Below are 15,231 nucleotides of genomic sequence, written 5' to 3' on the forward strand. Positions count from 1 at the left end.
CCTCTTCAGAAGACCTTTGTTTTAAGCAGGACATTGAAAATTTGAGATTTGAAAGAAGAAAGCTCAGACAAAACCGAGGAGATTTAAAAAAAAAGATTAGATCCTACCTCACCCAACTCTCAATCTCATACAAAAACAAAGTGAAGGAATGGATGAAAACATAAATAATGAAGGTGGACGGATTGTTAATCCTCAAAGAAGAGCTTTGGGAGACTATGGTATTCAACCAAGACCAATATATTTTCAAACATATTCATGCCCGCTACAACAAGATCGCGGAAAATGAAGCCAACATTTTTTAACTTAATCAATAGCCATCAATTCATAGGATTGGATCATGAGGATCCTTATACTCATTTATCCACTTTCTATGAATTGATAGGTACCATGAGATTTGAAGAAAGGGATCTAGAATCAATGTATATAAGATTATTCTCTTTCTTATTGGGTGACAAAGTTAAGAGTGACTTAAATCCTATCCAAACCACAATTTGAATAGCTGGAATGATGTTGAAGAAAAGTTTCTAAACAAGTTTTGTCCACTCTCTCGCTTGATTAAATCTAAATATGATATTCATGCAAGGACCAGATGAGCCTTTATGTGAAGCCCGAGAGCGCACATGTCTCCATAATATTATATTCTTTGTTAGGGCTCATTGATCAACACTATGCACAATCATATTAGTATCCATAATGGCTTTTCATGACCACACACAATAATGTTCATTGTTATTTAATACTTTGATGTGATTTCTTTCTTAATATTTATGATTTTTAATTTTTTTTAAATTATTTAATTAATATTTAGAAGAATATAGACGTAAGTATAGACATACCTATTATTCAATAGGGTGAAAATGAGACAAAAATTACATACCCACTAGATATGAGAATAAGGATACAGATAAAATTTTACTTCAAGAGTAAAACTTATACTCGTCTCACCCTGTATCACTCCTACTTTAAATATTACAAAAATAAATTCTTGTAAGTAGAACATTTACTTAGTCATTAGTCATATAGAAGAGTTTCATATTATATTCAACCACATGCTTTACTGAAATTAACTTAATTTGATTTCTTGGTGTTTCATTATATATGAAAAACCTTAACAATCTAATCTTTGGAGCATAGCCTTCAAGTTTTGTTTTATTTAATCTGAAATTTGAACTCTAATGACTTTCACGGTTAGTTTTAAAATAAATTTAAATTATATAAAAATATAATTTTATTCACCACTAAAATATTAAAATACTATGAACAATGAAAAAAAATATCATCCCTCCTGAATGTTATATGTAATAATATCAACACGTATAAAATTTTCGTATCCCTTATATGTAATAATATCAGCATGTATAAAATTTTCGTTTCCATAAAATATGTTAGGTGTTCTCTCCTTCTGTAGTTATTAATTAATCTAATTTATTAATGTTATTGCTATTTTATTTCTTAAATCAAATTAGAGTATTAAATTGTTTCTTTTACTTTTCTTCCAAATTTACTATATTTTACATGAATCTAAATTAAATATTTATTTAAATATTTTTTTATTACATTTATATAATTATATTTTTCATTTTCTTCTGTTAAACAGTTAAAACTTACAATCATTACACAATGTATAAATATTGCTTATTAAAAAAAGAAATTCCACTAAAAGTTAAACCATACCAAATTTGCTTAAACAGATTGTTAATTGAACTGGTTTAATACCTATAAATAGTCATAAGAGTTTTCTAATAGGTTTGTACATGTGTAAAACTACATCTACACATGTTAATTTGGGCTTAAAGTAAAATGAAAACACCTTATACATTCAAATAAAAGGAGACAATCAACATCGATTTAAAATTTAGTTATGCCAGATATATCACTATCAAGTCATCTATCATATATAAAACTAGCAATTAATTGCATATACACATAAATTTACACGAATCTAAACGATCATACATCTTCAGCTAAGACCGAAGCATCATCATGATTAGCCAATTATCTTCTTCTTATATGGTTTGCAACTTTTGTTATCAATGTTCTATTATTTCACCCTTTCATTTAAATCTTATTTGATTCACGTGTTTTTACCACATGAATAACATTGGATACATATTTTCATGGCTAATGTTAACGTTTTATGGGTAGGTTAACATGAAGACTCTCTCTAAAGTAGCAATAACTTTATTATCAATGATGATGTTGCTTCCTAGCACAACACACTCAATTGTTGTAGAGTCCAATGAAAGCTATATCAAATCAGCTACTTTTTTGTCCGAAGAGTTTGAAGTGGGACCAGGAAAAATTGCAGTGAAAACATTATTAGATATTGACTTTCCAAAGGGTCACATTGGGGTCAAAAGTTTTGATGTTGAAGTAGTTGATGAAGATGGTAAATCTGTACCTTTGTATGAAGCTTACCTTCATCATTGGTTTGCTGTAAAATATATTGAGAATATCACCATGTCACACTACATTAAACAATCTCACGACCTTCGCAATGGTATCGAATTCGAAAGGAATGATGGTATGTGCCAAGGTTTTTTGCTTCCACATTATTGGGGCTTGGGAGGAGAATCACGAGGAACATCCTCAAATCTTCCAAATCCTTTTGCAGTTGAATTAGGTAATCCTACAAAATTAAAGGATGGGTTTAAAGAAAAATGGTTATTTAGCATCATGGTTATTGATACCCGTGGTGCACATGATAGAAAAGGTTGTTCAGAGTGTAGGTGTAAGCTTTTAAATCTCCCAAAGAACTTTTACAATGTTACAATGGGCATTAATGGTCAATTATTGCCAAGAAATTATAAAGGAGGACTATTTTGTTGTCAAGACAACTTACAGTGCAAATTAAGAAATGATTTCCATGGCCCAACAAGAAAGCTTTCCCTAAGATACAAAATAAGGTGGGTTGATTGGGATGAACACCAAATGCCTCTTAGGTTCTATATACTTGATTCAACTGATCGTGTAAGATCAAATGGTTCTACACTAATTCATGATTGTCAGGTAGATGATTTATTCAATATATACTATACTTTAAAAATATAAGAAAACTTTTGAGACTCACTTATATTTTAAACAAAATTATTAGGCTATTAATTACATTTTTTCGTGGATAAGTGAGTAACATAAATTTCTCAATTTCTTATAGGCAGAATATACTATTCCAAGAAATCATAATAGTGATTCCCCTCACGTTAAGAAAGCAAACATCCCAATGACAAAAGGTGGCTATCTTATATATGGCACTGCTCATATGCACACCGGTGTTGTCAATACTACTTTATATGGACAGGTAATATTTGAATTTATTTTTTGTATTCCTATCTAATATATATCAGGTAGATAACCTTATGCTAAATTTTTTGTTCTTCATAAATTTGTTAATAATAAGATTTGTTGATAAGTAAATTAACTATTTTAATGCATCCTCTCTAAATTTATGTTTTTGCTTAACTTAGGATCGAAGGGTTTTATGCACTTCAAATCCAAAATATGGAACTGGAAAAGAAGCAGGAAATGAAAATGGTTACCTAGTTGGAATGTCAGTTTGCTATCCAAAACCTGGTTCTATCAAGATTAAAGACGGCGAAATTCTAACATTAGAATCCATATACGAAAACAAGTTTCGTACTGGGGCTATGGGGCATTTCTATATTTATTTGGCAGATCAAATACCAAACAAAAATTTGACAATTTGATGTGAACTATTTATTTATCTTTCTTTAATAACTTATTTAATTTGTAGTTTACATGTAATTCGTAAATAGTGGTTCTAAATTATCACTGTGTATTAATGTTGTTTTACTTTTAATCCATTGTTTGGTTTATGATTGTGTTAGTTTTGGTACACAAGTATCTTGTGGATATATATATATATATATATATATATATATATATATATATTCATCTATCACAATATTTGTTATGTTAACAAGATACTAAAAATATAATATACCAATTGAGCTTATAATTGAAAATAAGATGTTGTGAACCTAACGCCAATCTAAGTTCAAGAATAAGAAAAGAATTTTGCAATGTGAACTACAAATCGCTCCAAAATGAAGATGATGAAAAAAAGAACAAATATAAAGTTAAAAATGAATAAGCGATTATAATACGAAAGATAAAGAATTTTTGTATGTTGAAGAAAAGTTTCTAAACAAGTTTTGTCCACTCTCATGCTTTATTAAATCTAGATATGATATTCATGCAAGGACCAGATGAGCCTTTATGTGAAGCCCGAGAGCGCACATGTCTCCATAATATATTCTTTGTTAGGGCACATTGGTCAACACTATGCACAATCATATTAGTCTCCATAATGGCTTTTCATGACCACACACAATAATGTTCATTGTCAAATCAGTCATCGATAAAAAAATTCTCAAGCCGCACAACATAATAATGTGCATTTTCGCATCAATCCTCTGTAATTACTTTTTGTCACGACCATGCCTCAAAAATAGATTCAACGTGTTAGGAATCTCACCAACACAAATGTACTCCATTTTCTCATTTAATGTGCGCACAATAACACTCGTAATAAATTTTTCAACTATTTTGTATTACTTGTAATACACACATTTCATTTCACACGTTTAAAACAATCATCTTAATCTATATTTGAATTATTCTCCAACTATAAATTCAGGCATCCACCACCACATCACTTTAAAACCATTTAGTTAACACAAAGCCTTCACACCATATAAACAAATTTCCTCTTTTCCAAAAATTTTGCTTTCATCTTCAAATGGAGAAACTTTGCATAACATATATTGAGAATTTTTTCAATTTAGATCTTATTGTTGCCATTGCAAATGGTCACATAATAGAAAATGATGAAGGCTTCCACTTTGAATGTCCATTACGTAAATTGTTTTGCATCCCTCAATTGTACCTTCTTTCATTTAAAAGAGAAATTTTGTGACACTTTGGGACTTCTAGATCATATGATATTAACAAAGTTGTACTACTGTCAACCTCAAATAACCACACATGGTCAAATTAGGTATGATGTTGTTCACACAATAATTGATGAAAATGTTTCTCAATTGTTAACTTGGAAATCTCAATTTGCATTTTCTATGATGACTAAATTGTATGTCAAGTTAACAAGATGTATAGAGAAAATTGTGTTGCTTATAATTGCAACCATCACATCCAGCTTTTCCACAAATCAAGACCTAATCAATTCAACTGAAGCAATAATCTACTGCAGATGACTTATCCAATGAATCAACATAAAAGAAAGTTTAAATGGTTACGGTCTAACTTACACACGTGTCAACCCTAAAAGAATGTTAATCTCACATAACTACTCTTTAATAAACTATTTCACAATGTATAAAAAAATATTACAATATCAAAACTAAAAACAAATTACAAAAATAAACTATCAATATCCAATTAGAGTTGTCAATAAAAAATTTAACACAATACAAATACAAAATAAAAGTGATGTCCAACAAATAATTAACAATTAAAAGAGTGCTCAAATTCTTAACACAGATGTGACATGTGAATTTTCAAATTGTTTTCCTACAAGACAAAATTATATTTTAACCACACATAATTTTCAATTTTTTCCTAAAAACCATTTCAAATTTATTACCTCCAATTTTATTTCAACTTTTTAAATTAATTTTCTATCAAACCATTTTTTATATTTTTTCTATTCTATTTTTTTCCATTCTTCTTTATCACTTCTCCTTTTTTTTATCGGCTTCTTTATCACTTCTCTACTAATTGGAAAAATAAATGCCAACCACTTTTTGGAATTCGTCCACTAGATAATAACATTTCGATGTAGTTTGGTATTCAAAATCATAAATGCATATCTTCTTACGCTTGCTTGGAACTTTGCATATAACAACAAACCTTGGTCTTTTTTTCCTGAAAGCCAGAGTTCTTAAATGAAAATATGAGTTTAGAATGGTTTATAGATCCTCATCTCTTTGGTCTGGAATTAAGCAGTTTAATTCTACTATACTTGATTATACTTCTTGGCCTGTTGGTACAAGTACTTTTATTAATTTCTAGAATGATAAATGGTGTTCTTCTACTTCTTTAGCAAATATGGCATGGTTTAATTGTTTAAAGCGGGTTTTCGCAAACTTTTAAAACAAGAATGAAATTATCACAAGAAACAATTGATAAGAAATTCAGTTTGCCAAAACAACAATAAAAAACAGCAGTACCAGAAAAACAATCGGTTGTTTATACCAGCAAACAACAAACAAAACTGAAATTAAAGATTTAGGGATATAGAGATTGCACACAAATGTTTATACTGGTTCACTCCAAACCCAGAGCTACATCCAGTCTTCTCAGAAACTCTGAGGAAATCCACTAAGCAATCACACTTTGATCACTTACACCACAACCAAGAAAGTGACCTTGAACACCTCAAGACACACACTCTTCTTGGCCAACACACCAACACTAAGATTGCTGATCTTGATACCCTCAAGAACACACAACCAATCTTAGCAAATACAGAAACGAAACTTGTTTCACAGAGTACAAGGATTACACTTGTTACAGAAGATAATCTGAAATCAATACAAGCAGAATCCTATTCCACAAACTTTGATCAATCACAAACTTTCAGCAATCTCAGCTCTTTGAAAAACTCAAAAACTCTTAGTAAAAAACTTATCAAAGATCAATTCTCAAATTTGTTTTTCTGAATTTATTCAAAGATGTAGTTTGTTATCAAATCTTAACAAACTCTTAAATTGCATTAAAAGATTGGTCAAGGCATTTAATGACTAGAGCGTAAGCATTTAAAACATTTAAAGCTCAGTCAAAGATAAAACAGTTTTTCTGTTATGGTCCCAAAACAAACAATCGGTTGTTTCCTCGAATCAATCAGTTGTTTTGGTTTTAACAGCTTAACCATTTGAAAAACAGTTTTCAAAACTTTTATCAAAACATCTAAGTATAAACAATCGGTTGTTTCGACAAAACAATCGGTTGTTTTAACTTAGTTTGAAAACATTTTACTTTCACAAAGATTGAGAATGCCTATGCTTTAGATTCGATCAAGGGGTGGATTACAACACTCAAACTACCCCAGAACTAGACTAAACCAGCACAGCAACAACAAGCACAACCAAGGCTTCAACAACCTTAAAAGGGTTTGGATTCTTCAAAGCTTGAACACCACTTGGTTCAATATAATGATATGTTGGATTTCAACGTGATTAAGTTTTTTTATATTAGTACTCGTAGTGGTAAAGTTTCTCGTCCTCTTCCTGTTAGGTGGGAGTTTCCTTCACTAGGCTGAGTTAAAATTAACACTGATGGGGCTGCTAGGGGGTATCCTGATTTTACTATTTGTGGAGGTATTTTCCGTGGGAGTATGGGGGAGTTTATTGGTGCTTTCTCTGTGTTTCTTGAAGTTCAAACTATTATGGTTGCTGAGTTTTATGCAGCTATACATGATATGAATGAAGCTCAAAAGATGGGATTTACTAATGTTTGGCTTGAATGTGATTATGCTTTGGTTTGTGTTGCGTTTAGTGCTAGGACTAATGTTCTGTGGATGCTTCGTAATCAATGAAATACTTGTCTTAATTACTGTGGGAAAATCAGATTGAGAGTTACTCATATTTTTCGTGAAGGAAATACATGTGCTGATAAGTTGGCTAATTTATGATTTATTCATAGAGAATCATTTCATTGGTATAATAGGCTTCCATTTAGTCTATTCTTAGAATTCTTTATGAATGGGTATAGTTTACCTATGTATCGTTTTTGTTAGCATGAGTTTTAGTCTAATCTCCCACATTTTTGTATTTTTTTTAATAACATATTTTTTTTTCATGTGATGACATATGATTGTTATTGTTTGAGGTGTCAGTATAGCTGAGATGAGTGATGTCTAACGTGAAAACTTTTATAAAAAAATTGATAAAAATATTTAAATATTTATAATTATAAATATTTAATAAAAAATTTCGTGTTTTTTTTATTTAGAGTAAAAACTTTCCTTTCTTTGTAAAAAACAAACGGTCCATTAATCTTGACGGGTGGGTCCAAGTACGGAAAAAAAATGTCTCTTCACTGACATAAGCTTTGGTCTGGTCCTTATCTAGTGTATTTATTTTTTCTCTTTCTTTTCTTTTTATGTTATCTATCTCCTAAATCCCAATGCTCTGTGAGAAAATTAAAAAAAAAGTCAATAAATTACAAAAACTTAGAATCAATAATCTTTGTGTTTTAATCACCTCAGTTCTGCAAATAATAATTTTCTTTCTATGTTGTTTTAGAATTTTTAAGAACAGATATATTTCTTTTATCTATATTTTTTTATGTATCTTCTATATTTTAAATATTTCTTTATAAATAGTTATAATATATTTATGTATATTTTTTTAATATATAAATTTCAGTATAATATTTTGATTTTTTTTTAATAATATTTTTCTAATATAATGAGTTATTATTTGATGAGATATCAAGTTGTATAATAAGTTGTATAATGATACCTAATATGAAAGTTTTTATATAAAAAAAATAATTAAAATAAAGATAAACTTAAAATAAAATAAAAAGTACAACTACTTTATACTATAATGAAGAAATTTGATTGTATTTAAACAAAAGAAAAGTATGCATCCCTATGCATAGATGTTACTGTCAACACACTCTCATTTAGCATAATTTTATAAAGTTTACATAACATTTTTCTCACACGAGTTTCACTTGGCATAAAGACAAACTCATCACTTGTATCATAAAGACAAACTGAGAGTTTTTCAAAAATCATTATCAAATAGAAGTTTTGGCATCTTATTTAAAACTCTAACAATGGCATAGTCCTAGGTATGCATCTTATTTAGGACTCTAACAATAGCATAGTCCTAGGTAAAGATCTTATTTAGGACTCTAACAATAGCATAGCATAATTAAAGCATAGTTTTCACAGACACTATTCAGAGGCTTTGATAAAGCTCCAATGGAAGACGTGGTTGGAGCATAACTCGAAGTGGTTGTTCCTTGGGCAAAGCCACTCCTAACCCTTCAGTCATATCAACCTCAGCACCATCTTTTAAGCAAATATGAAACCCTTGAAGCAACCGAGCCAAGGTCAAGTGAGTCACTTGTAGCCCAAATGCCATGCCAGGGCATGACCTTCTTCCAAAGCTAAATGGAATCAACTCAAAGTCCTGACTCATAAAATCAATGTCTCTATGACTGCTCAGGAACCTCTCTGGCTGAAACTCATTGGGGTTAGCCCATACTTCTGGGTCCCTTTGCAAGTTCCATAAGTTTATAAGCAAACGTGTCCCCTTTGGGACATGGTACCCTACCAGAGAGCAATCTTCCATGACCTCCCTGATTCCTGTTAAGGGTGCTGGTGGATATAAACGAAGGGTCTCTTTGATAATGGCATGGAGATAATTGAGATTTTTAATGTCAGATTCTTCAACCCATCTTTCTTTTCCTACGTGGGTGTCCAATTCTTGTAGGGCCACCTTCAGAACCTTTGGATGGTTTAGGAGCAATGACAGTGCCCATGTTAGTGTCATAGCTGTGCTTCCTGAACCAGTAAGGATAAGAAGCTGCACCAAAAACTTTGTCAGATTCCAAGCCTTTTTTATCATTCTAAAAACATTATAGAAATTTCAGAAAAATTAAAAAACACACACGTACCATTGCTGTTGCTTTGATAACAGTCTCTTTCTTATAGCCACAAATCTCTTCTTGCTCTTCGAACGTTGAGATCATAACATCCATGAAGTCCCTTTCACATTTCCCATCTCTTACTCTATCTCTCAAATGTTCTTCCATCCATTTCTGCAGAATGAGGTCAGTTTGCTTAGCTGTTCTTTTCATGAAACTCACGTACCCTTGGAAATCAAACCAGCTAAGAGATGGAATTGCATCAGCCACCACAAAAACACCAAACAAATACGTGGAATCTCTTATGGACTTCCTCAGCTTCCATGCCTCATTATCTTCTTGGTTAACCGTGTCCCCTCCAAATCTCTTCCCAGCGATCATCCTCACAATTATATTGAAGGTGGTGTGCTCCAATAGATTGCTTATAGCCACTTCAGTTGAGCCCTTCACGTTCTTTGGGGACGACATTGATGAGTACAAGTCCTTCACAAGAGAGAATGTTTCAGTGTCTCTCACGTGCTTCAGCTTCTCAAGCCTGTAGCTTGATAAAATCTCAAGAACAGCCATTTTTCTAATCTCACGCCAGTAGTTTCCGTAAGGGGCAAGGCCAAATATTGCATTGTTGTAACCCATGAGTCTCCCTCCAGTAGTGTTTGGCCTTGAGGCAAAAACTCTGTCGTTTGTTGTGAGGCACTCCTTGGCAATTTCCCTGCTGTTCACCACTATGGTGGGGTGGCAACCCAGTTTGACACAGAAGATTGGACCATATTTCTCAGCCATGGCTGAAAAGGTCCTGAAATAGGGTATTCTGGCATTGAGAAGATGGAGGTGCCCTATGAAAGGTAAAGCACCATAAGGTTCTGGTATTTTGGTACCCTTTTTTCGTTTAGTAGATTCATTGGGAGATGTAAAGAACCTAAACACTTTGTATGCAATTAACAAAGCTAAGATTCCTGCAACAACAGAAGCTTGGACATAGGAAGATGGATCCATTGTTGGAGGATTAATTGTGTACACACTAATTGGACATTTATTTATAGGATCTGAATTCTCTTGCATTATTGAATGAATGACATGATTTTTTTGTTTTTTTATGAACGTGGTCTAGAATCTTAAAAATTTATCTACCTTCTTGTGGACACGAATTTCTGTTTAACAAAGCGCTTGTTTAAAGCATGAGAATATTTTGAAATATTTTTATAAAAGCCAGGAAATGATATAGTAACAGATTACAATAATTACAAGAGAATGATTGAAAAGGAATCAAATTTAGAAACCATAAATAGTTAGGTATTATATTTACTAAAATTAGATATTATTTTAAATACTAAAATTATTGATATATAAAGTAGTTTTTATTATTAATAAAAATTTATAAAATAATTTATATATTTGTATCTAATTTAGCTATCAAATTTTAGTTACTATGTTTTATGTTTTAAATTAGATGTTATTTTAGATACTAAAATTATTGATATATAAAATTATTTCTATTATTAATAAAAATTTATAAATTTTTTATAAATTAGTATCTAAATTAGTTATCAAAATTTTAGTTATTAATGTTTTAGATTTTAAATTAGTCTCTAAAGATTAATGAAGACTAATTTAAAATATAAAGTAGTTAATAGTTAAAATCTTGATAATGTTAGATATTAATTTAAATTTTTTATTAATTATAGAAACTACTTTAAATAACTATAATTTTTTAATTTATAAAATAATTTCTAATTTAATAAATTTTAATTAATTATTTTGATTTTTAAAATTAGTTAGTGATATAAATTTATAGAGTGAATATATAAGTTAAAAAAGTTCGAGAAATCCGACACGAATGAATTATAAATTCATACAAGAAAATCAAGCCTATTTTTAGATGAAAAAACCCATCGTTGGAAAGGGGAAAATTTAATAAAGGTGACAAACCAAATTTTTCTAAGGAAACTAGTTATTAAGTTGGTGGAATTTTTATACCAATAATATAGTTATACAAAAATATAATTTATTTTATCTAATACAATTATTAAAAGGTAATTTAATGTCTCATTTGAGATAAATGCAACTTATTAAAAGGACTAATATATAAATAATTAAAAACTAAATTGTAAATGAGTTGAAGAAGAATATTTTCTAAAATTAACTATAATGGGAATACTAATTGTAAGAGCTTAATTTTTAGTAATGTGAAAAGTCCCCTCTCTGACATGAATTTTTTTTTTCAACCCTTATATGAATGATGAGGGAGAAGAAGAAGGAAGAAAAACAAAATAACATTATTTCTTCATTTCTAAAACAATTTAAAACACACCAAAGGTTTCGTACAATAGATAGGTATTGTTGTAGCTAGTGAAAATTAAATGTATCCAACATCTTGTTAGTTTTCTATAATTGAGAGTAGTGGAAAATGAAAATTTGCATAATATATCAGACCATGTATTATGAAATTTATGATTCTCAATAAATAAATATTTTCTCTCAATATTTTACAAACATAAGTTATAAAATTTGAGGATTTTTAAAGGAATGTACTGCTTATTTGAGATAGTGTTTTTGTTTATATTTCTGAGAGAAAACCTTCATTTTTACAAATAAATAAAATCTCGTACGGTTTGAATTTTATAAAGTTTATCATTTACCTTACATTTGACTCTTTACAAAAGAAATAGTTTCATCAAACCATATTGTTGTTGGAAATCAATAAAATTTAATGAAATAAATGATTGTAACACTAGTGAATCAAAATTATGAGAAGATATTGCAGGCTAAAATTACAAATAAAGTTGGGATAGGTATGAGTTTTACTATCGATATCTTCATTATAAAGTAAAAATTTATCTTCATCTCTATTCTCATATTCAATAGATATGAAGTTTTAGTCTCATCCTTATTCTTATTGGTTAACGGGTATAGTAGTATTCACACTCACACTCGTACATGTCCTTATACTATTTTAAATATTAATTACATATTTTTTACAAAAGAATAAAAAAATATGAAGTTATCAATGCTTTAATGTCAAAAGAATAAATATTTTATTTTCTTACAAGTCAAATATTAAGAAAAATGTGTAAATATGATATCATAGTACCAAGTAATAATTGGATAAAGGTCAATAATTATAGAAAGGAGTAAAAATGATCAAATGTGTTGATTAGATGAAATTGATGATTTCATTTCTAAAATGTAATACATATCATTTTAATAAAACTAAACAAAGAAAAAAAAATGTGTAATCAAGGTTATGATGAGAGAAAAATACCTTGAACATATGAGTAAACTTCAAATGATTCAAATCATTAAGAGAGAATGATTTTTTAAAGGAAATAATGGTTCTTCAAATGAAACAAAACCAAAAATTAAGGAGAACAAAGAAGATAAGTTTCTTATGTTACTAGTGTTGAACTTGAAGAGTAATGTCATGTCTCAAGAGAAGTTATTTTGTTGATAATGTTTAAAGATTCTGATCTTAAAGATGTATTGTGTTATAACTTTCATTGCATGTGTTTGAGAATCTTATACACAAGATATTCATCACAAGAGTTTTAGTATAATACACAATAATCTTAAAATTAACCAACAAAAAATTGTTTTTAAAATAGTTAAAACATGTAAAAAAAAGTTTTAAGTTTGTTTTAATCAATTAAAGTCTCACATAAATATGAGTAAATTATTCTTTATATATTTCAGAACATGATAATAAATTATTCACACTTTGTTAACTAAATAAAAAAAAACAAAAAAAAAATTGTTTTTAACTATTCGTCGAAAATAATTGATTATCGTCTTTAATAATCCATTAACATTATTTATAGGTTCTTTTCTAAAATAAATAAAAAGTGGAAATAGTCAATTAACACGTGCATTAACCAATTAAATTAGAAAACGTTTTAAATTATTTTCAAATTTTACTGAGACTAATCGATTACCAACTTCAGATAATGGATTAAATGCATATGAATAAGTTTTAATCAACATTTTCTAAACTCTATACTTTTATTTAAGATCTTTATGAGCTATTTTCATTTGTTAAAAGAGTGCTTTCAGTAGTATTCAAAGAAATCTTTCAAAAGGTTGTGTTGTGCAACTGAAGTCTCTTGTGCTACTTCTGTTGTGTTGTTTTCTAGTAACATTTTTCTTTCCTAAGTTGTTAGAGTGTTTCTAGTTTATATCCTTTTTAGTTTTCAAGAGTTGATTTGGTTAGTTCCCTCTTAGTTTGATCCAAAGGTAGGACATATCCTCTTGATTGTATTTAGCAGTTGATCTTATGTTATTGTCTTATGTATATTTCTTTTGTGCTTAGTGCTTATATAAAACATATAACGATAATGAACTTCATTTATTCTAAGATTAAATATTTGATACTAGATGTAGATGTAGGGTCAGTCATCTTCTACCTTAACAAAATTGGTCCATTTCAACTGTATGTACTCCACTAGTTAAATTAGGCATACAATTAATATCAAAATTTAAATTAACATCTGATCTCTTCATCGTGATCAGTTTTTTAGATCCAATAGTTAAGTCTAATCCCATGTTTTTAATGGTGAATTTTCACAATTCTATCCTTCAAAATCTGTACACGGTTGCATTTAAGGCATTAACATATTATCCTCCATTAAATCTAAACAAAAAAGCCATAAAAATCCTAAATAAACATGAGGAATGGTTCTTTTCGTTTGGTCTTGCAGCTAATGCATCATTTATTGCACACAAAAAGTGAGAGAGCTTATGTTGTGGAAACGGTTAGAATGGATGACTTTAAACTAGAGGGGGGGGGGGATTGTTTAAAGAGGGTTTTCGTAAACTTTTAAGTCAAGAAAGAAATTCTCTCAAGAAACAATTGATAAGGAATCCAGTTTGCAAAAACACCAAGCAAAAACAACAGTACCAGAAAAACAATCGGTTGTTTCGCAAAAACAATCTGTTGTTTATACCAGCAAACAAATATCAAAACTGAATTTAAAGAGATTAAGGATAGAGAGATTGCACACAGATGTTTATACTGGTTCACTCTAAACCCAGAGCTACATCCAGTCTTCTCAGAAACCACTGAGGAAATCCACTAAGCAACCACACCTTGATTAGTTACACCACAACCAAGAAAGTGACATTGATCCCCTCAAGACACACACTTCTCTTGGCCAACACACCAACACTAAGATTGTTGATCTTGATCCCCTCAAGAACACACAACAAATCTCAGCAAACACACAAACGAAACTTTTTCAACAGAGTACAAGGATTATACTTGTTACAGAAGATAATCTGAAATCAATACAAGCAGAATCCTATTCCACACACTTTGATCAATCACAAACTCTAAGCAATCTCAGCTCTTTGAAAAACTCAGAATCTGTATTCAAAAACTTGTTTCTCAATTCTGTTTTTCTGAATTTATTCAAAGATGTTGTTTGTTATCAAATCTTAACAAACTCTTAAATTGCATTTAAAGATTGGTCAAAGCATTTAAAGACTGCAGCGTAAGCAGTTAAATCATTTAAAGCTTAGTCAAAGATAAAACAGTTTTTCTGTTATGGTACCAAAACAAACCATCGGTTGTTTCCTCGAATCAATCGGTTGTTTTGGTTTTAA

At 29.7% G+C, this 15,231-nt stretch overlaps 2 protein-coding genes across 2 annotated transcripts; one reads left to right on the forward strand and one right to left on the reverse strand.

Annotated features, from left to right (window-relative positions):
* The first annotated feature begins 2,151 nt into the window (after window positions 1–2,151).
* On the forward strand, window positions 2,152–3,704 carry LOC137819137 (uncharacterized). Its single transcript, XM_068622900.1, has 3 exons — window positions 2,152–3,009; window positions 3,155–3,298; window positions 3,465–3,704. Exons 1-3 carry the CDS (start codon window positions 2,152–2,154, stop codon window positions 3,702–3,704), a joined length of 1,242 nt encoding a protein of 413 aa, XP_068479001.1.
* A 5,057-nt stretch (window positions 3,705–8,761) lies between these two features.
* On the reverse strand, window positions 8,762–10,698 carry LOC137818961 (cytochrome P450 CYP82D47-like). Its single transcript, XM_068622630.1, has 2 exons — window positions 9,670–10,698; window positions 8,762–9,578 (listed from the first exon to the last, which is right to left on the reverse strand). Exons 1-2 carry the CDS (start codon window positions 10,696–10,698, stop codon window positions 8,949–8,951), a joined length of 1,659 nt encoding a protein of 552 aa, XP_068478731.1. The 3' UTR covers window positions 8,762–8,948.
* Between the last annotated feature and the right edge of the window lie 4,533 nt (window positions 10,699–15,231).

Source organism: Phaseolus vulgaris, chromosome 10 (assembly GCF_000499845.2).
Source record: "Phaseolus vulgaris cultivar G19833 chromosome 10, P. vulgaris v2.0, whole genome shotgun sequence".
NCBI lineage: Eukaryota > Viridiplantae > Streptophyta > Magnoliopsida > Fabales > Fabaceae > Phaseolus > Phaseolus vulgaris.

What these genes read in the sequence shown, in the direction of transcription:
- LOC137819137 (XM_068622900.1), top strand. Translation starts at nt 2,152, where the DNA reads ATGAAGACTCTCTCTAAAGTAGCAATAACTTTATTATCAATGATGATG. An exon ending in CACTAATTCATGATTGTCAG is followed by an intron (nt 3,010 to 3,154) that starts GTAGATGATTTA and finishes AATTTCTTATAG; the next exon opens with GCAGAATATACTATTCCAAG. An exon ending in ATACTACTTTATATGGACAG is followed by an intron (nt 3,299 to 3,464) that starts GTAATATTTGAA and finishes TGCTTAACTTAG; the next exon opens with GATCGAAGGGTTTTATGCAC.
- LOC137818961 (XM_068622630.1), bottom strand. Translation starts at nt 10,698, where the DNA reads ATGCAAGAGAATTCAGATCCTATAAATAAATGTCCAATTAGTGTGTAC. An exon ending in TTATCAAAGCAACAGCAATG is followed by an intron (nt 9,579 to 9,669) that starts GTACGTGTGTGT and finishes TTTTTGGTGCAG; the next exon opens with CTTCTTATCCTTACTGGTTC.